We start from the raw sequence: 24,406 nt of genomic DNA on the forward strand, positions 1-24,406 counted from the left end.
GGGATCTTCCCAGACCGGGGCACGAACCCGTGTCCCCTGCATCGGCAGGTGGACTCTCAACCACTGCGCCACCAGGGAAGCCCTGTTTGTTTTGTTCTTAACAGAATATGGAGTAGGGAGTCATTGCACCTTTCTTAGAAAGGTCACTCAGGGAACAGGGTGAAGGATGGTGAGACTGACCTCAGAGTCCAGTATGACATTGCCTTATTATAAAAATTATTATTATTTTTAAAATGATTATTTAAAAGATTAGAAGTCACATGAATGCCCAACCATGAGAGGTTTATTAGTCAATTAAAATACATTAGTGTGGTGGAATACTATGTAGTGATTGAAGATTAGGTTTGTTGATATTAAAAGCTGTTCGTTACACATAAGAAAAAACAAAAACCAGGTTATAGAACTGTATATTTGAAATAAAGCAAGCAGAAAACTAGTGGCTGACATGATGCTCTGGGCAAGGGATGCTGAGGACATGGACTCCTGCAGTGGTGGAAGGAGGGCGAGGGGGGGTAGGCTTTGAGAAGGGATAGAGAGGTGGAATCAACTCAACTTAGTGCTTGCTTGGATGTTGGGATACAAAAGATTGAAGGGTGGTTTTCAGGATTTCAGTTGAGTGGCTGGGTAAATGAGTGGAGGTTGGGGATGTTTGTAAGACATAGATGAACTACAGAGAAAGAACAGGTTTGGGGCAAAAGATAATCAGTTTGGTAGGGGCATGTTGAGGGTGACAACATCCAGGTATGAAGGCTTTTAGGCAGTTGGATTTATAGGTCTAGATCCTAGGAGACAGGCTTATGCTTAAGAGCACACATAAGTCTTGGCAAACAAAGGTAAATTCCACAATAAAGTATGTTTGCGATTCTTGCTGTTGAACCTAGGGTTAAGAGCAAATAAACCCTGTTTGACATCAATTCAGCAAACATTTATTAAAAATTTACTCTGTGGTTAGCACAGTGCCAGGCACCGGGGTCACCAAGATGAAGAAGACTTGGTCTCTGACCAGGGAAACATATTATAATAGAGGTATGTGTCAAATGCTTTGGTAACACAGAGGAGGGAGTGATTAAGTTTACCATAAGGGGTTAGTAGGAAGATTTGGAACAGAGGTCACATTTGACTAAGCCTTAAAAGATGAGTTAGAGTTTGCAAAGTGGATCGGTGGTTTACACATCGCTGTTGCAGCTGAATTTCACTTTAGAAATTGAGCATGTTCTAGAAAAAGTGGGTATTAATTTGAATGCCAGGAAGCTGAATATTAAATTTATTACAGGCATTCACTATAAAATTCAAGTTCCATTCTAAGAGATTGCTAACGCTGAATATGTGTTTTTTTTGTAAGTCAGTTTAAGTTCTCTCTGTTTGGCTGAAAGCTCATGTCACCTTCACTTACCACGAGGCAAAGCAACATTGACTATCTGAATATGGATGGTGCCTGTGATAGGTTTTCCTCCAGTTCATCCCAGCCAAGTCAAGCTTGGGTTTCGGGTGGACAACCCTCCACTAAGCTCCAGGCAGATGCCCCAATCCCCATGCCTGCCTCAATAGGAATGGGCGAATCTGTTCTTTCTCACCTCCAGGGGGTGCATCGAAGGTCACTCAGCAAAGTGGTGGCAGAATCCCACTGGTGCACGCACCTTGCTACACCACTGGGCACTTCCAGTGATGGCTTCCCACGTGTTTGACCCCTCTCCTTTGGCAGTGCTTGTGTGTACTTTCACCTTTAATTACAAGGCACAGCAGTGAGGACCGGTTCACATTTGAGCACCAGTGGGGATGGAAGCCAGCCAGGTGGTAGACGCTTGACCTGGTGGAGGATGACTGACGGGCAGAGTTTGGACTCCAGTCTTACCCTTTGATTTTGCTGCCGCTTAATGTGTCTCTGTACCTCCAGGGCTTTTGGTGCTTTGGGAACCCATTTAACCTCAGCTTGCCTCTTTCTCTACTGTTGTTAGTGCCTTAAATTTTTAACTGGGAAATGAATTTGGTGCAGAGACCAAACCTTCTCAAGCTGATATGGCTCTCAGTAGCTGGGAGGTAAGTTTATAATCTGAGACTAGGCTGTGCTTTGACATCTTCCAGTTGAGTGGCCTTTATTGGTCAGGGAGGGATGTTTTTCAGGGAGAAGTGTTATGTGAGATAATTTGCTTTTTTTTTTTTTTTCCTGCGGTATGCGGGCCTCTCACTGTTGTGGCCTCTCCTGTTGCAGAGCACAGTCTCTGGACGCGCAGGCTCAGCGGCCATGGCTCACGGGCCCAGCCGCTCCGCGGCATGTGGGATCTTCCCAGACCGGGGCACGAACCCGTGTCCCCTGCATCGGCAGGCGGACTCTCAACCACTGAGCCACCAGGGAAGCCCAGTTTGCTTTTTTTATAACTTATTTATTTTATTTATTTTTGGCTGCATTGGGTCTTCATTGGTGTGCGCGGGCCTTCTCTAGTTGTGGAGAGTGTGGGCTAGTCTTCGTTACAGTGCATATGCTTATTGTGGCTTCTCTTCTTGCGGAGCACGGGCTCTAGGCTCACGGGCTTCAGTAGTTGTGGCACGTGGGCTCAGTAGTCGTGGCACACGGGCTTAGTTGCTCTGCGTCATGTGGGATCTTGCTGGACCAGGGCTCGAACCCGTGTCTCCTGCATTGGCAGACAGATTCTTAACCACTGCGCCACCAGGGAAGCCCCATGATAATTTGCTTTTATGCAGTCCCTACCCGACTCAAAATCTGCTAGCGACTGTCCATTGCCTTCAGGACTCAGGCCAAACTCATGGGATTAAAGCTCCCCCCTCACCTCTACCAGATGTTTCCTCCTGCTCCATCTAACTTGTATGTGCTACTCTTGTAGGATTCGGACACTCCACGTTCCCTTTCGCCTGTCCTGGCAGCTTCTGTGCTTGGGCTCATAGTGTCTTCTTGGAATGCTCCTCCCTGTTCTCTTTCTACTTACTTGAATTCTAACCATCTTCAGGGCCCCGTGCAGAGTCATCTCCTGCTAGAGACCTTTACCTGTCAACTCACCCAGTGTTTCCTCCCACGTTGACTGGCGTTTTCACTTTGTGTACCATCTTTTAATGTCTCTGTCTATAGAAATTCGGTTAGATCTTTCAGGGTCTGGACTGAGTTTTCCCATTCTTGTACCCATCATAGTGCCTGGTGCAAGGTCTTGCATGCTCTCAGAGCACAGCATTCTCATTGCTGCCTTGGAGGGAGACCATAGTGCAGGTGTTGGAGGCATTTCCAGGGTTGCTGGATGCCAGCCATCTGTCGATGGTTCTCAGCCTTTCCCTGGGCACGGCCTGTGGAGGGCTAACTAAGCAAGAGGGCTTGTGCTTCAGGTTTTATCCCAGCTTCCCGGATCTGCTTTCCTGGTCCAGATGGCACCTGAGCTTGGCTGCTCCATCCTGGACTCACCTTCTGTGTTCAGCCTTCTGCTGGCTTCTCCTGTCATTGCAGCGGGACTAATGGCTTCTAGCTGTGATAGCTTATAATCTTTCCCCAGCATCCTCTGCCAGAATCCAGAGCCTAGCACCTTCTGCTGGGGGGGTGAGAGATGAGGAAGGGGAGGGGGGCATTTGCGGTGGAATTGATCACTCCCTCCCTGGTGCTTTTACAGCATGCTGTTTATCTCCTCTCCTAGTATAAATCTCCCTGCAGCTCAGCTATTCATGTCTCTGTCTCCCCTGCTAAACACTGAATCCCTCAGGGCGAGAACCATGCATTATCTGTCCAGGCTTCCTTGTGCCTAACACAGTGGGTGGCACTGGGTTGACATTCATTTTGACTAAGCTGACATTAATAAGCCATTACTGAGTGAAAATAACCCAAGAAAGTGCCCAGAGCAGGTGAACCGTCTGAGCTCCATGTCACGTCCCTGCTGCTATTTTTCCGAACTTCCTTAAGGCTGTCCCACTGGGCCCACATGCTGGGTGTTTAGAGGACATTTTCTGTCCTCTGGGTGGAAGTGCCACCGGGAAAGAGGGAGGTCAAGGCAGGCCAAACTGTTTCTGGAGCTCTATGAAGTGACTACCCTTCACCAAAACCGACTTAGAAAATTAATTTCCTGGTCGGTTGCCACACTGACCCTGTTCCAAAAAGTGCAAAGAGATGCGAGCATAGTTCCACAACACTTGGAGATGAAAAGATAGATCACATTTAAGATTCTTAAATTTGTTTTTATTGAAAAATGAAAAAAGAAATTGGGAGCTGGAGTCCTTAATTGCTAGACTTACTGATCTATTTCATACCAGTTATTCTTTCTGGCTCTCTCCCCCGTGGGTCATATAAAAACGCTGGGCTTTACACAACCCAGGGAAGAGTGGGAACATCTTTAACCTCATTTGGTGATGGTCTTCACGACACTTGGCCCTTGACAAGTGTCCTTCTGGTCCATTCAGCCATGGCTCGCTCTGAAGCCATTGCTACTCGCTCTGTGCATATCTTCCTGAGGGTTCTCAAGGCTACTGACTTCATTCACAGGCTATATATATATATACAGTCGGTACTCACAGGCACCCCTGTTTGAGTTTCTGCCACTCCGAATGCTGCTGATCAGGCTAAGAGAGCAACAGCTCTTCTTACTGTTATTGAATAAGACTTTAAGGATTTGGACTTTTCTCTTTTCAACCAGAGCACCAAAATGTAGACAATCTGGCTAACTTCCCTGGATTGGTCTAGGCCTTGGAGAAACAAGCAAAGATGTCTTTAGCATTGGCTTCCAAGTACAAGCCTCTTTCTCTTCTTGCTCAGGCTCTGAAACACAGTAACAAGAAAGCTGTGATGTCCCCTTTGGGGGAAAGGAGAGTCCAGTGCTTGGAAACCAAGCCCTGGCTGCTTGTCTAGGAAGGTTTATGTGGGGAAATGGGACCTAGCTTTTGTTACAGCCAGATGAATCTGGAGCACTGAGAAAGAAGACACAATGTTATGTCTTAATAGGTTATCCTGCTATGTTAAATTCTCAATAAATCACCCTGCTGCAAGGACAGGGGTTGTCTTTTCTTTTTTAATGATGAAAACATCTTGTATTCATCAGAGAGGCGATGCCGAGATAGGATGAGAATCAAGGAGATCCGACTAAAAGATCAGGACTGTGAAGGAGAGTCTGACCAAAGTGGAGGAATCTGACCAGTGGAACGGGTTGGAGCATTTCCTGAGGACTTCTAGGAGTCAAATACTATCGTTTTCTAGAGAAACTGTTGAAATATTCTGGAATACTAGAAAAGTTCAGGAGTCCAGTGTCTATTGGAGAAACTGAATCTGTGATGAAGTCTTTCCACCAGGAAGTCACCAGGCCCAGAAGGCCTCACCAGTGAATTCTTCCAAATGTTTGGGAAAAATACGAGGAATCTTAGAGAAATTCTTCAGAGAATAGAAAAAGGCAGAAGTTTTTCCACCTCATTATGAAGGCAGCGTAACCTGGATACCAAGACCTGAGAATGACATTAAAAGAAGTAAAAATTACAGATTAATTCCCCTCATGAACACAGATGCAAACATCCTTAAGAAAGCATTAGCTAATTTGAACCAGCAAAATATAAAAAGGATAATATATCACACCCAAGTTGGGCTTATTTCAGGAATGCAAGGTGACTTTAATATTAAAAATGAAATGTAATTCACCACAATTACATAATAAAGGAGAAAATCATATGATAATCTCAGTTGATGCAGAACAAATATTTGATAACACTCAGTACTCATTCATATCAATCCCTCTTAGCCAACTAGAAAAGAGAACTTCCTTAACGTGATGAAATAAATATATTTTTTTATTTTATTTTTTTTACAGGTAAGGTAAATTACAGGATAATGCATTGAGTTAATTTTGTTTTCTTAAATCAAAAAGCCTTAAAATGGTCAAGAATTGAGAGTGGACATGACAAATATACATTTCAGACTTTCATCACCAATGAAAAAATAAAGCATTTTTATAGACTTCAAACTGTCATAGTGCATTTAGATTTTGATGAAGGAAAATTTAAAATACCTCTATAATAATACAATGTTAAAAGAAAGTGGCCATGTACTGAGGTCATTTTAGTGAGCTACCATCATTTAAATATAAGAAAAGTAATTTCTTGGTCCAGATTAGTGAAACCTTAAAAAAGATTGTCTCTAGAGAACATTATGTGAGAACAATGCTTTTTCAGACACATTCTGATACTCAAATTCACTTTATAACACAATTATAGATTAACCTTTTAATTACATCTTTCTTATTAAAAAGCTGTCAGATTTCCATTTCTTCGGGAGATATTTTCAGCAGTGTGTTGTTCAATTCCACAGGTGAAGCTCTCTTCATTATTATTAAGAACTTCATACATATTACAGAGACTGCCATCCGTTGCTTTTTCATCTTTCCGAAAAGACACAGGCAGACTTGCGAGACTAAAGCTGACGTCTTTAAAGGCATGCAACAAGAATATTCCCACAGTGATTGTAAGGAAGCCACTCAGAGTACCAATGACATCATCAACAGGCATATCTTGCCACTCCTTGAAAAGAATAGCTGAGCAAGTTAAAACTGATGTTGTAAAGAATACGTAATATATTGGAGTCACGATGGAAGTGTTGCATATGTCCAGGGCCCTGTTCAGGTAATTAATCTGTGTGCTCACACAGACTGTAAGGCTCAGCAGCAGAATCCAGGCCAGGGGATGTCGCAGCACAGGCTTTCCAGCAAGCAGCTCTTTGATAGCAATGCCCAGGCCCTTAACACAGGAGACTGAAAATGCTCCAATTACAGAGCAGATTGTGATATACACAGGAATGTTTGTCTGTCCATGTCAAGGTCCCACCACAAAGATTAATATTAAGGACACAGTGACCACAAGTGTTGCAAAGACCACAAAACCTGGATCTCCTAGCTTGTGAGACATTTCATTTAAAGTCTCAATCTCCTCTTCTTTTGGGGCATGAATAACCATAACTGTAGATCCCAGAATACTTAGCAAACATCCAATTTTTCCATGAAGGTTAAGTCTTTCATTTAGAAAGTATGAAGAAAGAATGGCACTCACTAGGACACTGAGTGCCCCTAACGGAGTCACTAGGGTGGCTGGTGCAAAGGCATAGGCAGCAAAGTTGGCCACCTTGCCAGCTCCCATTGATAGCAGCCCAGCCCACCACAACCACTCTTTAAGATATGCATGGCCACCTTGACCTGCTCTCATGGAGCCTTTTCTGGCAGGTCGCAGAAGGCCTTTTTTTTTTTCTCAAAATGAAACTCCCTCCAATGAAAATGCTGGAGCTCACAGCCAATCCCAGACCAATATAAAAGTCACATTATCCACGGCCCTGGCTCATTTCGTTTGTTACTTTAAAAGTTCCTAAAATAAAATTAAATACAATAAAATTAAATTAAATTAAAAAAAGATTCACTTTGTTGTAAAGCAGAAAGTAACCCACCATGGTAAAGCAATGATACTCCAATAAAGATGTTAAAAAAATAAATAAATAAAAGTTCCTGTGAATTACATTGATCAAGAATAGAGAAACTGAGGCTTCCCTGGTGGCGCAGTGGTTGAGGGTCCGCGTGCCGATGCAGGGGACACGGGTTCGTGCCTCGGTCCGGGAAGATCCCACGTGCCGCGGAGCGGCTGGGCCCGTGAGCCATGGCCGCTGAGCCTGCGCGTCCGGAGCCTGTGGTCCGCAACGAGAGAGGCCACAACAGTGAGAGGCCCGCGTACCACAAAAAAAAAAAAAAATAGAGAAACTGCTGTTGCTGGAGGCAAGATGATGTAGTCTTCAAATAGTTTGAAAACAGGACATCTGTGGACACAGCGGCAAGTCGGAATCTGCTTGGAAGTGCAGAGAAGTTCCTTCGCTCTACGTGGGGACAACAATGGACACCCAGAAGGACGTTCAGCCCCCAAAGCAGCAGCCAATGATATATTTCGCCTCTGGCCGGCCGGCTAAACGCGCGGCCACCGCCTTCGTCGCCGTCCAGTGGGAAGTGCGAGCATCCGGGGCTGCAGCCGTGCGCTCCTCTTCCTCCATGGAGAAGCGCCCAGGGGAACCTGTCCCGGACGACCTCCGGCCCCCACCGCCGCCACCAGGACCAAGGGGCACGGCCAATATATACTTTTTAAGAGCCCACAGCAAACATCACACTTAATTGTGAAATTTTGAATGTTTTTCCCCTAAGAGTGAGAATTGAATAGGATGCCCACTATCACCTCTTTTATTCAGCATTATAATGGAGGTTCTATCCAGTGGAAAAGACAAGAAAGAAATCAAATGTATAAGGATTAAAGAGAAGGAAATGATAACGCAATTGTCTATGTGGAAAATTCAAGAGAGTCTGTAAACAAAACACTAGAATTAATAAGTGAATATGGCAAGGTCACTGGATACAATATGTATGTGCATATATATATACACACCATATATCTATATTTTATATATTTATATAAAATTCTATGTGATGATAAGCAAATAGAAAATAAAAAATATAAAAAAGGTTCTGGGTATAATAGCATCAAATAATATCTGATAAATATGTAGGTAATATAATAAGGTAATGAATACAGTAGTACACAATGAGCAAGGCCTTGATACAGAAGACTATGAAACATTGCTGAGAGAAATTAAAGAAGGCCTAAATACATTGAAAATAAAACCATGTTTATGTGGTTAATTCTCTCCCAAACTCATCTATTAATTCAAAACAGGGCCAATAAAAATTCTAGTGTACTTTTTCTGTGGAATTTGACAAGCTGATTCTAAAATTTATAGAAAAATGTGATGGACCAAAAGCATATAAGACAATCTTGAAAAAAATTTAAAAAGCTGTAGTAATTACACTATCAGATGTCAAGACTTATTTAAAGGTGCAGTAATTAAGACAGTATGGTATTAGCACAAAGATAGAAAAATAGACCAGTGGAATGGAGCCCAGAAGTAGACAGATATATATATATATGTATATATATATATATACATATATATATAGTTGCTTGATTTATAACAAAAGTAACATTGAAATGGTGTGATACAGAGGGTGTTCTTTTAAAAAAATGTAACTTGGTCTGTTGAATATCCTATTATTTTTTAAAGGAAGTTTAACTCCTATCTTACTTCTACACAAAACCATTCCTGAAGAATTACAGATAGAAATGTGAAAGTTAAAATCATGAAGCTCCCCAACAAAAACATAAGAGATTATCTTCATGGCTTCCGGAGAGGCAAATATTTCTTACTAGGCCACACGAAGTTTTGACCATAAAGGAAAATATTGATAAATTGAACTTTAATAACTAAATAACTTCTGTTCAACAAAAGCATTATAAGAGTAAAAAGATAAGTCACTTAATAAGAAAAGATGTTTGTAAGATGTATGTTACAGAGGACTCATATCTGGAATATATAAAGAATGCCTATAAATCATTAAAACAAACTGATAACTTAATAGAAAAGTGGGCAAAGGACCTGAACTGACATTTCATCAAAGAAGATAGCTAAATTTCCAATAAACATATGAAAACTTGATCAACTTTATTAGTCATCAGGAAATGCAGGATGAAACCACTCTGAGATGCTTCATATAGCCAACATATTAGCTAAAATGAGAAATAGACAATACCAAATGCTGGCAAGGATGTAAAGTAACTAGAACTTTTGTACACTGCTGAGAGGGATGGAAACTGTTATAACCACCTTGAAAAACTGGCAACAGCTACTAAACCTGACCATATATGTAGCTTATGACCCATCGATTCTACTCTTAGGTATATATCATACAGAAGTGCATTCATATGTCCACCACAGGGCACGTAAAGGAATGTTCATAGCAATAAAAGCCGCCATCTGGAAGCAACTCAAATGGTCCATTAATAGAAAAATGGGCCAATAAGTTATGGAATATTTATACCATGGAAAACTATACAGCAAAGAGATTTTGCTGCTATAAGCAAGCAACAAGATGGATTAATCTCATAGAATGTGGAGCCATACAGGCAAATGTAGCTCTGTTGATATAACATTTAAAAATGGTCAAAAGAAATGAATGTTAATAGAAGAGGGGATAATGGTTACTTTTGGAAGAGAGTGGACACATGGTGGTTTTCTGAGTGGCTGCTAAATGTTCTTTTTGTTTATGTCAGAAGTAAATACACAGGCACACTCACCCGTGAACTCTGTGTATGTTGACTTCAATATATTGTCTACATTAAATTATTTTGTAATGTTAAGGAGGCACCTTGATTTAAGAGGGGATTCATGGCTGCTCTATTCAGCAGCACACAGTTTTTTCAAAAAATTAACCACACATACATACACCCACCCAAAAGAAAAGTGTGTTTGCTCCATGCTGTGCTTTTTCTTCAGGCCAGTGAATCCTCATTCATGTTGGGGAAGTTGAGTAGCTTTGGCGACCCTTTCGGGGGCTATGGAAATAGGCTTTGACTTAGGTGGTTGCTGTTTTGCAGCGGTCTGGTGTGGTTTTTAAGAGCCCCCATGCCGGCTTCAGGCAGACCTGAATTCTAGGCTCTACTACTTATTAACAGTGTTATTTTGAGTGAGTACTTTGAGTCCTGAAACCTTCAGTATCCTTATCTGTGAAATGGAATAATATTAATGCGTATCCTCTAGGGTGTTGTTATCAAATGAGGTAGCCCATGAAAGTGCTTCGCACAATGACTAGCATATAGCATGTGCTCAGGAAGTGACAGGTTTGACGGTGGGGACAACAATTTCTTGACATACTACTGGCTACGGAGGGGGTGGGGGGCTGTGTAAGATGCCCACAGGGGATTGAGAATGAAGAATCACAAACACAGGACTGCCAGGCTGGTTCCTTCCGCTCTCCTGTTCGGTCTCCCATCTCTTCCTTTGGGCCCCCCTCTTTGTGCTCCCCCTCCTCTCCTGTTTCACAGCAGCGCAGTGAATTCTAGCCACATTGCTCCCTGCCTGGGTCACGTGGTCCCTCCCTTTCTGTCTGAATGGTGTGTATGGTTGCAGTGGAACCAGTCTGGTTCTATTTTATCAGCAGAAACCAAAATCATTCGATAAGTGCTTTGTGGTAGTCAGACCATCCCAGGGGCTTTGACGCGGAGACAGGGCACTCAGAACTCTTTGTAAACGCTGGGACCGTCTCCTGCTCGGAGGGAGGTGAGGTTGGCTGCAGGTCGGTAGCCTTACTGACTCCACTGTTTCTCAGTTTCCCCTGGCAGGGAGTGCGCCCACGTCCCGGCATCACACAGCCCGTTATCCTTCCCCCTCTCCTTCTGCGGGGAACCAATCGCATGTGGCCCAAGGGAGCAAAGGCATCAGAGCAGCTTCTCTTTATTTGGAGTTAAGAGTTTTATGCCTCCTTGGTGGGATTTCTCCATCCTAGAGAAATAGGAGCCCTCACTCCCTCTGAGCTTTCAGCCTGTCCCTTTGACGTGGGGATGGGGAAGGCAGATGTAGAAGGAACAGGGATTGCGGGGAACAGGAGTCTGCACTGAAGCCAAACTCACCTCTGAGGGTGGCAAGCTGGGGTTGTTTGCAGTGCCCGGCATGGGTGATGGAGAGAGGTGATGGCAGCTTATGTTCCAGAAAAAGCCAAGGTGTGGCCTTTTAAGATTAGCACTGATACCTAGTCTAATCTGCTACCCCCACCCTCACAGTCACATCACTTTTTTTTTAAAACATCTTTATTGGAGTATAATTGCTTTACTATGGTGTGTTAGTTTCTGTTTTTATAACAAAGTGGATCAGCTATACATACGCATATATCCCCATATCCCCTCCCTCATGCGTCTGCCTCCCACCCTCCCTACCCCACACCTCTAGGTGGTCACAAAGCACCCAGCTGATCTCCCTGTGCTATGCGGCTGCTTCCCACTAGCTAGCTATTTTACATTTGGTGGTGTATATATGTCCATGCCACTCTCTCACTTTGTCACAGCCTACCCTTCCCCCTCCCCGTGTCCTCAAGTCCATTCTCTACGTCTGAGTCTGTATTCCTGTCCTGCTGCTAGGTTCTTCAGAATCTTCTTTTTTAGATTCCATATATATGTGTTAGCATACGGAATTTGTTTTGCTCTTTACATCACTTTTTCTTTTGCTCACATACAGAGAGTTCCTCTGTTTCCCCTGCCCGGAGGGAGAATGTGGTTGACCAAGGAAGGGCTGTTGGAGAGAGGTGTACCTTGAAAAATAAAGGTTCTCTGGCAGAGACCAGCAGTAAGGTCCGTGCCTGCTGTAGTTTATGCAGATTGGGGAAAATTTTCCCTTCTCTATGGGTATTAGAAAGAAGGACTGGTACCATTTAGAATCCCATATGCTACTGGGACTGAGGAAGGCTCAGAAAATGCTGGGATTTAGAGAGAAGAGCTTCGTTCTCTCTCCTCTTGAGGGAGGCTCAGCGATTCCAGAAGCCCAGAGGATCTCCTAGAACAGAGGTGCTGCTGTCCTTTTATGGACAGTGAGGCTGACCTGTGCAGTAACACATCAGTCCCATCAACTCAGAGTTGTCTTCTCCATTTGCTTGCTTACCAAGACCCGCCTCCTGACCCAGCACTGCATTTTATGGTCTTTAAAGACCTTGGACATAAGCATTCAAAAAACAAAACTGCTTTCGCCTGGACACCAGAGCTATTTTTGTCATTGTAAAAATGAGTGAGAATGTTTAAAGGACTCCTTATAGAGAACTCCCAGCAGGACTGAGAATGGGCTTTGCCTTAAGTAACAAATAACACATATATAAGCTGCGTGCTTTTCCCAAGTGTACATTGTCCACCTCTCTGACCGATTCAGGATACTGACCTCTGCCTGGCCCTGTCTTGAGTGCCTCTGGGTCCTGCTTACCTCCCCAGGGTTTAGCTGTGTTCCCCCTCAGCCGTTTAAGTCCATCCCCAGGGTTCTGCTGTGTTGGTAGAGGTCATAAAGGGCAGCCTGCAAAACCCAGAAATCAGGGCTTTACCAAATCAGTGGGTCATTACCCATAAATTGTTATGTAGGTGCATCATACAAGATAAAGAAATTAACATCAAGGATCTGGGAAGCCAGACTCAGATATCACATGGCATCCAGTTGGGCATGAAAAGTGTAGAGGCTGGGTGGGTATGGAGGTGATTATGGAGAACTGGGCAAGGTCAGCAGTGTGGAGGTCAGTGGAGTGGAATGAGGAAATTCTCATGAGAGAAGTGGTACAGCTGGGAACCGAGTTGACATATGGATGCCTTCACTTCACAGCATCTTCAGGCTGTCAGGCCGGGGGACACAGTAGTTAAAACCCTAAATATAGCCCTGCCCTCGTGTTATTGACTTTCCACTTTGATATCTATCAGTGTCTTCCCCTTCTTTGACCCTGACATGCCTCATGGGTCCAAAGGAAGGATCTTTAATGAAAGAAACCTCCTCGATTGGAAGAACACACGGGAAGGGAATGAAGATCAGATGTGCCTCTTAGGAGTTAACAAATGGGATAGACAACTCCATTATCCTGGTGTTGATTATTCATAGTTGTGTCTCTATGCAAAGTATTTAATTATAGGCCGCTCTTCTCCCTGTCCCATTTGCTACTACCCTCATTCCTCCCAGCCACCCACTAAATATTACTTACTTTGTCAAGGAAGGCAAATCCATGCTAACAGTAGCCCAAGCTCATTCAAGCTAATTTGTTGCAGAAAAGACCACCATCCAGGATATAAAGAAAAAATAAATGCTTTGATTAGTTACCATTTGGGATTATACACCCTTCCAGGTCTTCTCCATGGTATGAATAACCAAGCTTTGACAGTAAAAGCCAAGTTTTGTTTTTTCTTCCATGTTTAAAATAACAATAGGTTCCTTGAGCATACATAATCCGTGCCCCACTCCAGAGGCAGAAAATTGAGAGTTGGCTTTATTAAAAATTGCAGTGTTCGCTTTGACTTTAAATTGCTGTGTTTTCCACAGATACTATGTTTGTGTTTGGGTGTCAGTGGGGAGACACAGGTCATAGAAGGAGCTTTTTTGCTTACATGCCAGAGGAAAAGCAAAATAGTTTGGAAAGTAGTTCAAGCCTGGGAAGTCAGGCTTTTAGTTGGAATTGGCAGTTCAGGAAAATGATAGATGAACTGAATTATTTTTCCCAGTAAGAAAGTGAAACATTTTAACAGAGTAGGCATTCTCTTAGGGGTTCAAGGTATAGAGTATTAAGAAACGAAGTTAAGTATGACTTACACCTTCTACTTCTTAGGAAATGTGATGCTGTCTCTTGGAACTTCTTGCTACCTTTCATTAATATATTCTATTTTCCTTCCACATACATATATAATAAAGAGAACCTTAAAGTAGTCATCTGGCCTGGTCTAGGTTTTGGGTCTTTGTTCATTGTGGCTTTTTGAGTAGAAACAAGTGCATGCTTAAATTCGTGTTCCCTATAAGAAAACCCACAATATAAATATTTCGAATTGTGAAATAGGTGGGCTTTGAGATCCTGTGTATGGAGGAGGGAGGGGTGGAGCAAGTAGTGAACTTATTGGTCAGTGCCTTGGTGTATTTCACTGTTCATTCACAGATCATTAGCTAGTTGGTGGAGAACCTAAAAGAGAGAAACTTTAAATTGCACATTGAATTATCAATTTGAAGGGAAATGGTAATGAGTCAGTGGAGGAATAAGATTCGATTTACATGCTTAATTTGGTTTTTAAAAATTTTTTATTTTATATTGGACTATAGTTGATTTATAATGTGTTAATTTCAGGTGTACAGCAAAGTGATTCAGTTATACATATATCTATTCTTTTCCAGATTCTTTTCCCATTTAGGTTATTACAGAATATTGAGCAGAGTTCCCTGTGCTGTACAATAGATCCTTGTTGGTTATCTATTTTATATATAGTAGTGTGTATATGTCAATTCCAAACTCCCAATTTATACACAAGTTTAGTTTGTGTGCAGTTTTTGTTTAAGCTGCATGAGCCCACCTGTACAGGTGTCAGGTTAAGTCACAGAAAGCATCAATCTAAGATGCAGAGGGTGAAGCCAGGGCGATAAGAGAGAAGGTGAAGGTGGAGCAAATAAAGTGTAACAGTAAGCAGAATAGAGAAACCAGGACTCCTCTGAGTTTCCCCACCTTTACACCTTTGTGCCCCTCTTTGCAACACTCTTCTGCTCTATTTCCTATTAACCTTCTACCCCATTCAAGGTCATTTTCAAAATGTCACCTTCTGAAATGAAGCCATGTGTGATCACTACCCACAGCCAATGAGATACTGCCTATTGCCTTTTTTGACCCCCCGCTTAGCCAAAATGCTAATTTTAGCGTAGTATATACAAAAGTAAGTTTGGGGGTTGGAAATATCAGATTTTTGTTCCTGCAACGGTACTTTCTAGCAGTATGATCTTGTCTGCTTCTTTACCTTGCTGGACCTTTCTCTGACAACTGGTTAATAGAGTGTTAACTCATAGAGTCCTTGTACGGGTTAAATGAAGGACCCATGAAAAAAATTCTTAGCATAACATCTTGGCACATAGCAAGAGCAAGGAATATTAGCTATTATGATTGTGATTATGATTTTAAAGCTGTTTTTATAGATCTGGTTTAGTTACGAAAATGTTTTATAAATTGGTTTTGGAGAAAACCTGCTGGAAACTTCCATTTGGAATAGAAGGGCTAGTTTCAGTGCTTGGGGAAAAGCAATATTTTCCTTCAGCTCAGACTGGAGAAGTGCTGTCTTGGAAGAAAAGGGGGCTTGGGAGGTTTATGTTCTTACTTCAGAACTCCAGAATCAGCATCTCCAGAGCATGTAGCATGGGGTGTGAATGGTCTACCAAGATTTCCAGGTGATTCTTATATAAAGGTGAAATCCACAGACTTATATGTAAATACTGTTCTCTCAGTGGTCTCATAACTAAAAGCCTGGGTCTTAAATATAAATGATTTCAGCAAAGTGATTGTGTAACAGGAGTATCTGAAGTTGAATGTGTTTTTTTTTTTTTTTTTTTTTTTTTTTGTGGTATGCGGGCCGCCCTCTGCTGCGGCCTCTCCCGTTGCGGAGCCGCTCCGCGGCATGTGGGATCCTCCCAGACCGGGGCGCGAACCCGGTTCCCCTGCATCGGCAGGTGGACGCGCAACCACTGCGCCACCAGGGAAGCCCCTTGAATGTGTTTTTGAAGAAAGTCTACTTTTTTGACCTTCTAGTCTACAGAGGAATAGTTATTCCTATACAGAGCCCTTTGGGCATCTATAGTGGGCACTAGCAGTATTTCCATTTTCTGGTTATCTTTACTATTTACAGATAATTTCCTTCTTAGTCTTCACTAATGCTACTTACTGTATTTATATTCTGTCTTGCATATTCCCTATGAAATCTCTCGTGTATAAACAGGCCAAGTTCACACTACTTAGGACTGAATGTCCTCTACAAGATTATGAATTTCTTGACAGTAGAAACCATATTGCTCAATTCCCAGTCTCAGAGGCACCTTTCACACTGCCTTGCATGGTGTGAGACTCAATTAAGTAAATAACTGATCAATCAGTTTTACCTAGCAGTCTACATGTCAGAGGTGGAAGATCAGACATGGGCAAATCAAAGCAGACACAATACACAGATTCATGATTATCTTGACTTCTGGGCAAAGCTGGCTTTTGATGTGATGCCTTATATCGTGAAGCCACATCCCAGGATATTCTTATAATTCAGCCATTCTTCCTTCTGGCTAATCTTGACAATAGGAAGGAAGTTCACAATTGTCCATTGTGAGGAGGGCCTAACAAACTATGCTAAATATTTTATGTACGTCATTTCATTTAACTCCCACCCAAACCAATGAACCAACCCATAGATATTAGTTATTATCTGCTTTTACACCAGGTTCAGAGAGCAGAGCAGGTTAGCCCCACAGTGAGATTTGAAGTCATTTCTGCTTGATTCCATGTCCAGTGTTCTTCTACTACCCCAGTGGTTCTCAAGTGTGGTTCCTGCACCATATCATCAGCATCACCTGAGAACTTGTTAGAGATGCAAATTCCCAGACCCACCCCAGAATTCCTGAGTCACACACTGTGGTGGTAGAGGGGACAGCAATCTATGGTTCCACAAACCCTTCAGGTGACAGCACTACATCAGCTGTTTCTCAGAATACTTAACTTCCTCTAAGTCCTTGCTAGTTAATGTGTGGGCTGCAGACCCAGAAGCATTGGCTTAATTTAGGAGCCTGTTAGAAGTGCAGGATCTCACACCCCTCACCACAACTATTAGACCAGAATCTGTATCTTAATAAGGTCTTTGGTGATCCATGAGCATATTCAAGTTTGAAATGCACTGCTCTGAGCTATACTTTTTCTCCCCTTAGTCTTAAATTGGCCTAGTCTAGATGTCCACGATCCTTGGTGTATTCATTAAACCGTGAGGCAGGAACAAAGACTGAAGGTCCTCTCGTGTTTTACCTTGGGACTAAGTTGAGAGCTGTGCTTACTCCATTCTGATCAGATTCAAGTTTCCGTCCCCACATGCTTGCCTCTGTAGCCTAAATGCATACACACAGTGACACCAAATACTTACTTGTTTCCCTTTGACGTCACCTTAAGCTAGGCACGACAACCACGGAGTAGCTCGGGTTGTGTTAACATGTTGTAAACTGGTAGGGATGGCGACTCTTGCCTATTAATGAGGAGAGAGGATGGCTAGTTCCTGCTTATTTCTATTCCAGAAACTAAATGTACAACCTGAAAGCAGCAGCTCATCGCTCCACAGTTGAGGCTGATTTCTTTCCAACTCTGTAAATAGGTGGTGTTTAGAAAGCCTAAAATGTAGACTCTTTAGGGGGAAAGACACACACCTTTTAGGAGCTTAGTGTGAAGTTAGCGAAGTTACGAAACGGATATTTGGGGACCTCACCTCTGACAGAGTAGTGGGGGTTAAAGGCTATTCAGAGAAGGATATTAACAAATGTTGTCCTGATTCCCTTGCTATGATTGTTCTGTCCCTGGGGCCACAGACTTCTCTCTTGCAGCCCTTGATTTTCCATTAAGTACAGGGACACCGACCCGTCGTGTGAAGGCTGCACCTGCATTTCACGCTCCATTTTACTTCGCGCGAGTTCTTCAGACTCTCCTTGGCCACCTCCTTGATGGAGGGTTATCTGGCACTAGCAGTTTACTTCTGTTCTGCAAGGAACTGGAGAAAAATAGTTTTTCTTGCTGTAAACACTGTAAAGGTGAGGTGTTGACCCATGTGCGTATATTAGAATAATCTCGGTGCTTGTCCTAAGGCCGATTCAGGGCTCTGCTCTCTGAGTCAGAAATCCCAGTTCGGTATGTCTGCGGTGGGACCTAGGAAGAGGCAGAGTTTAACAGGCATTTCAGAGGATTCAGATGGTCTTATCCAAGGTGCCACTATTGGCTAACAATTATATCATTGATAACTGTGGGATTTTAAGAAGATCGCTAAATCTCTCATGTGCCCTCAACTGTACATTGAGAGAGTTGTGATGGATGATTCTGCTCTATAATAGTTTTCTCGGAGTTAGTTAATGATTATTTCACACAGACACATCTATTAACATCTGCAATGTACCAGATACTGGGCTGAATGCCGGGGAAAAGAAAGAGAAGTCAGATACAGTCACTGTTCTCAGAGATGTCACATTCTGCTGAGGACACAAACATACAGAGCAATAGATGGCAATAAGCATACTAGCTGGTATAATAGCAATAGGACATAGGACCCAAGAGGGTCCAGAGTTGGGAAGGTGACATGGAGTGAATTCCCGCTGTATTTGGATAGCTCTTTATATTGGGTTCTGTAGGGGTATCTACAACAAGGGGAGACCAAGAGTCATAGGGAACTCTTGGTCATATGGGAAGGGCAAGATTGTCCTAAAAACATCCAGTCTGATGGAAAAGGCAGATCCAAATATTTAACCACCTGAGTGTCCTCTGACTGATACGGGATTTGGTCTCTATGAAACGAAAAACAAACAAACACAAAAAACGGTCAAGAAAATTCATGCTGCCAAGAGGGAATCTCGAAAGGGACTCTGGGGATTTGTGTCATTTCCAGGAAATATGGTGATCCTATTATTAAAAGCTTAGAAGAGACGTGGTTCAGTCCATTGCCTGGAGGTTTGAAGGCTATCCGTCCCATTTTTCATTACCCAATAATAAATATCATAGTGAAAGTCACCTTTAACACTTAAATATTGCTAGGGTTTTATGGGATTGAATTCAACGGACTGCCGTGGTATATGAAAGCCGTATAGGTGAGGCGGTTTTATAACACACGCTTCGTGAAGCTGTATGAAGCACCTGTACACCTCCCTTTAAAATGAGAGCGTTCAAGCATGGTGCTTGGGCATGAAGGGGCCTCTGCTTGTTCACTAAACCTGTTGGTAATGTTAATTTTTAAGGAATAGGAAGAGGAGGCTTGAGGCAATTAGAATGGGATTTGTTCCTGGGAGGGGTCATCTGCCGGGAACTGTCACTTACATCAGCAGGTCATGTGGGTTCTTTATGTAGATTCTCCAGCCTGAGTTGGAGTTGGACATCACTGGGAAGAAAATAGACCAGTGCCAAGACTCATGAGCCAATAGGGGGCTGTTACGTTAGTAGAGCTGTTCAGGCTTCCCTGATGGTAGTGGTCTGTGGGACCTGTTTAGACCAACTATATAGTTATTAATTTTCATGAAGCAGAGGAGTTTATTAGACTGGTCACTTTACAAGCCAGGTGGGAGTCAGTTTTGCACTTACTAGTATCTTCCGCTTAGTATTGTCATCCTAGTTTTTCTTGGCATGGCCGAAGGAGGCTGGAGCCAACCAGTGTTGGCCATAGCTCTTTTATTTTATTTTTAGTGAGGTGAAATTCACATAACATAAAAGTAACCATTTTAAAGTGAATAATTCAGTGACATTGAATACATTTACCGTATTATACAGCCACCACCTCATTCTAGTTCCGACACATTTCATCACCCCCCAAAACCCTGTAACCATTAAATTGTCACTTCCTGTTCCTCCCTACCCAGACCCTGGAAACCACCAACTTGCCTATCTCTATGGACTGGCCTGTTCTGGATATTTCATATAAATGGAGTTATGCAATATGTGACCTTCTGTGACCAGCTTCTTTCACTTAGCATAATGTCTTTGAGGTTCATCCATATTGTGGCATATTATCAGTACTTCGTTCCTTTTTATGGCTGTGTAATGTTCCATGTATATGTCCCAGAATTTGCTTATCCATTCAGCTGCGGATGAATGTTTGGACTGTTTCCACATGTTTTGGCTACATTCTGTGAATAGTATTGCTGTGAATATGAATGTACATGTATCTGTTTAAGTGTTTGTTTTTGATTTGTTTGAGTATATACCTGCGAGTGGAATTCAGGTGTATTATTAGTACAAGATATTCCTTGCCCCCCACCCTGCCCCTGGGGTTCTCCCCCTGGGGGGATTCTATACCTCACATTAGTGGGAGCAGGCGTGGCCATATGACTTGCTTTGGCCAATGAATGCAGTGAGAGCAGAGGTGACCAGTGCCCCTTGTGATCAGAAGCCTTAGGAACCATTTAGAGGCTCTGCCGTGACTCCTTTCCCACATCCCATGGTCCTGCGGGGATGCAGCGGCTGCTCCTTCAGGCTGAGTTCACAAAGGCAGGCGGCATGGAGCAAGCAGTTGGTCTTTTGAACTCCCTCTGAAAGACACTAACTCGGACTTTGGGGGTGTGGGGATAAAAAGATGAGGGAACTCTCCCTGCCATGAAAGAGCTTACAGTTTTACTCTAATTTAAGCGGGTAGCCATAGCTCTAAAAAGCACTACAGAGGGAAAAGGGAGGAATCCACGGAGCTTTCTTAGAGGACGTTGGGTTTGGCCTTAAAAGACAGATAGGGTTTAGGTGTATAGAGTGTAAAAAGAGCTTTCCAGGAAGAGGAATGGGATTAGCAGTGGCTTGGAGGTGGCAAAGTAAGATGTTTGAAGAAGAGTGAACTGGGTGACTCTTTTCAAGAGTATAGGCACCCTGAGGACATGGGGTTGGAAAGTTCTGTTGGAACCAGTGAGTGAGAGACTGTGACCTCCAGGCTAATGAGTCTGTTCTCTGTAATCTGACATTGTGTATCCCAAGGATGCACGGTACTGGATGACTGACCCACTGCTCCTTTCCTGTGCTTTAGGGACCAGATACATCCTTCTACAACAGTGAATATCAATCTTTATATGTTTTTTACTTCCCACATCTCAGCTCTGCAATCTGAGTGACTCACCTCCTTCTTCAAACTGATCCTCTGTGTTTGTCACCATCTTTTCTTTTTTTTTTTTTGTGGTACGCGGGCCTCTCACGGCTGTGGCCTCTCCCGTTGCGGAGCACAGGCTCCGGACGCGCAGGCTCAGCGGCCACGGCTCATGGGCCCAGCCGCTCCGCGGCATGTGGATCTTCCTGGACCGGGGCACGAACCCGTGTCCCCCGCATCGGCAGGCGGACTCCCAACCACTGCGCCACCAGGGAGGCCCTGTGAATAATTGGGAAAGGTGACATGGAGTGAATTCCTGCTGTATTTGGATAGCTTATTCATAGGGAAGCCCTGTGAATAAGCCCTCAATTAAGCTCATCTTAATTGAGAATAACTGTTCTCAGCCCTGTGGGGAGCCGAAAGGAAAGAAAAACCCCAACATTTGAGTTTGCCAACGTGCGTCAGAAGTTTCCAAACAATAGTTCTCTTTCTTACTTTCTCCTCTAATGGTGGTGGGGTGGTGTGTTCCTTTTGGATTTTACAGTGGAGCAAAAACTGAAGCTTTGAAGTCAAGGAACTAATAAATGAGCTAATAAATGGTGTTGGGATTTGAATCTTGTCTTACCCTGTTTCTCCCATGACCATCCTAGAATCCAGCACATAAGCGAATGTGAGCGAATGATTGGCCACATGACCGAATGACTAAATGAAAAAGCAAGGGATGTTTGATTCCAACTCTAAATGTGATGGGATTCTGTAAGGGATCTCTCTACCACCACAAACACCGAAAGAAACACTCTGGAGCTGTGGTGAGGGTGGTCAGAGGCTAAGATGGCACAGCTCTGGTGGGAGTGAGGGGAGCCAGTTTCCTGGGGCTCCTGGATGGAGGGGGCTCAGCTAAGAGAATATTCCCATTTATCTCGGGTCCTGAAACAGGAGGGAAAGGGGCAGGGCACAACCTTTAAAAGAATGACATAGCTATAGAACATGACAAAAACTAGTTAGAACCAACTATATCCAAGATGGTGGAAGATTTGATTTCCAGTGGACCTTGAGCATCATTATACGCTCACCGTAATACATCGGCATAAGCTAAGTAACACACCTACCAGCGCCGTGACAGTTCTGAGGCTGACCATAAAAGGCCGAAAAGTGGGCAGTGGCCCAATTCCTGGAAATCTCCACCCCCTTCCCCCAAATAATTGGAATAATCATTAGCCTGTGAAATTACCCAGCCCATAAAAACTAACCACCTTATCAGGGCCTTTTGCCTTCTGAGATGGCCCACACTCTGTGTGTGGAGTGTGTTTCTCTCTAAATAAATCCACTTCTTACCTATCACTTTGTCTCTCACTGAATTCTTTCTGCAGTGAAACATAAAGAACCTGAGCTTCATTAAGTCCTGAGACCAGATGTGTGATCTCAATTAAAAGACCGTGGGTTCAAGTGCCAACCTGACTTCTGGCTGGGTTCGAGTCCTGGCACATGGGTTCAAGTCCCATCTGAGTTGCACAGTTTCAGTCCCGCTTCTCTGGACAGACTTCTGGGTTCAGGGAAGTCCTGGGGCTGATCCTATTCAAGTATATTGTCAAGGGCGTTTTCTGGCCCTTGGCTGTGGGATTAGAGCTCTTTGAAAACCCTAGCTAGGAAAGGGGGGAAAAGTGAAGAAAACAAACTGAAATGTAATTTCCTCTTTAATACAGACTGTCATTTAATCTAATATCATAGAGAATGATTAGATCTTAAAAACCTATAACTTACATCTGACAACTCTCTGGTATGCCTCTGCTCTCCCTCTCGGCAATTATACACCACAACAGTGGGCTGTGGCTGAGAGGAGCTCTCTCATTGTAGTTTGTTTCTTGGCTCCTAATGAGAAGCGATTAATCTAAATCACCATAGGGGTGGATCCTTTGCGAGCTTTGGAATTGGAGATGACAGTGGACCTTTATGACAAATGTGCTGCTCCATCCTTAACAACAACACAAAGTTTGTGAGAGTGTGTGTGGTGCTTTCTTCCTTTGAGCAATGGGGAGAGAAAACACACACACACACACGCGCGCGCACACACAGAGCAGCAGTCACTGGGGCAAAATATAAAACTGCAACCTTTGGGCACTTCCATCTCTCGCCCTTTCAGTCTTTCCTCTCCTGCCTCTTCCCGCTCTCCCTGACTGTGGCAGGCAGCTGGGGCTCCTCATTACCTTGTTACCTGGAAGACCCTCTTCTCCGTTTATGACAGTTATTGTGGCTTTTTCTCCCCTGCCTGTCTGGGGACCCCCTGGTGCAGGATGATGGATCATTACCTAGAGTACCTCCCTGGCAAAATTGCCACCTCTCTGTCCCCTCCCATCCTGCATCACGTTGAGAAAGAGAGGAAGCACCACCAAACAACCCAACACCCTGAAAACCCAAAAGGAAAAAAAAAAACCACATTCTGCCAGGGTCTCTTTTGTTTGGGGAGAATGGGGTCAAATTTGCAACTGAAGGGACGGAAACCAAAGGGGGAGAGTGGTGGACAAAAGTCTCTCCTGCTCTCCGTTTGATTCTTTTCTGCTCCTGGGTTTGCGCTCACTCTGTTGTTCCCTTGCTGTGTCCTCTCACTCTCCTTCACCATGTCACCAATACAGAGCACAGCAAGGATAGGGCACTCAACTTGGAAGGTCAAGTTCTGAGTTTGAGCCCCAGTTTTCGTACTTGGTGACCAGCTGTGACCTCGGCAAGTCACCAGGTGCAGGCTTGGCATTTCCTTGCCTCTGGAATGGGGTGTGGTAGGCAGAATAAATGGCCTCCTGGAAACATCCTAATCCCTGGAATCTGTGAAGGGGGAATTCAAGTTCTAGATGGAATTAAGGCTGTTCATCCTCTGACGTTAAAATATTTGACCGTTATTGTGGCTTTCTCTCCCCTGCCTGTCTGGAAACTGCCTGGCACAGGATGGCGATCATTACCGAGAGTACCTGCCTGGCACATTTGCCAGGGGAGCCCTCTGGATTCTCCAGGTGGGCCATCGTATGCACAAGAGTCCTTAAAAGTGCTGTGGACAGGGCTTCCCTGGTGGCGCAGTGGTTGGGAGTCCGCCTGCCGATGCAGGGGATACGGGTTCGTGCCCCGGTCTGGGAGGATCCCACATGCCGCGGAGCGGCTGGGCCCGTGAGCCATGGCCGCTGAGCCTGCGTGTCCGGAGCCTGTGGTCCGCAACGAGAGAGGCCACAACAGTGAGAGGCCCGCGTACCACAAAAAAAAAAAAAAAAAAAAAAAAAAAGTG

The 24,406-nt window shown here is 43.8% G+C and overlaps 2 protein-coding genes across 2 annotated transcripts in view; one reads left to right on the plus strand and one right to left on the minus strand.

Annotated features, from left to right (window-relative positions):
* Positions 1-24,406, plus strand: part of SORCS3 (sortilin related VPS10 domain containing receptor 3) — a 620,228-nt gene that overhangs the window by 288,756 nt on the left and 307,066 nt on the right. The window lies entirely within an intron of this gene.
* Positions 6,172-7,310, minus strand: LOC102991258 (magnesium transporter NIPA2-like). The gene is given in 1 exon segment (XM_055081257.1): positions 6,172-7,310. A coding segment is annotated over 1 exon segment (954 nt). The 5' UTR covers positions 7,165-7,310; the 3' UTR covers positions 6,172-6,210.

The sequence above is a fragment of the Physeter macrocephalus genome, chromosome 20 (genome assembly GCF_002837175.3).
Source record: "Physeter macrocephalus isolate SW-GA chromosome 20, ASM283717v5, whole genome shotgun sequence".
NCBI lineage: Eukaryota > Metazoa > Chordata > Mammalia > Artiodactyla > Physeteridae > Physeter > Physeter macrocephalus.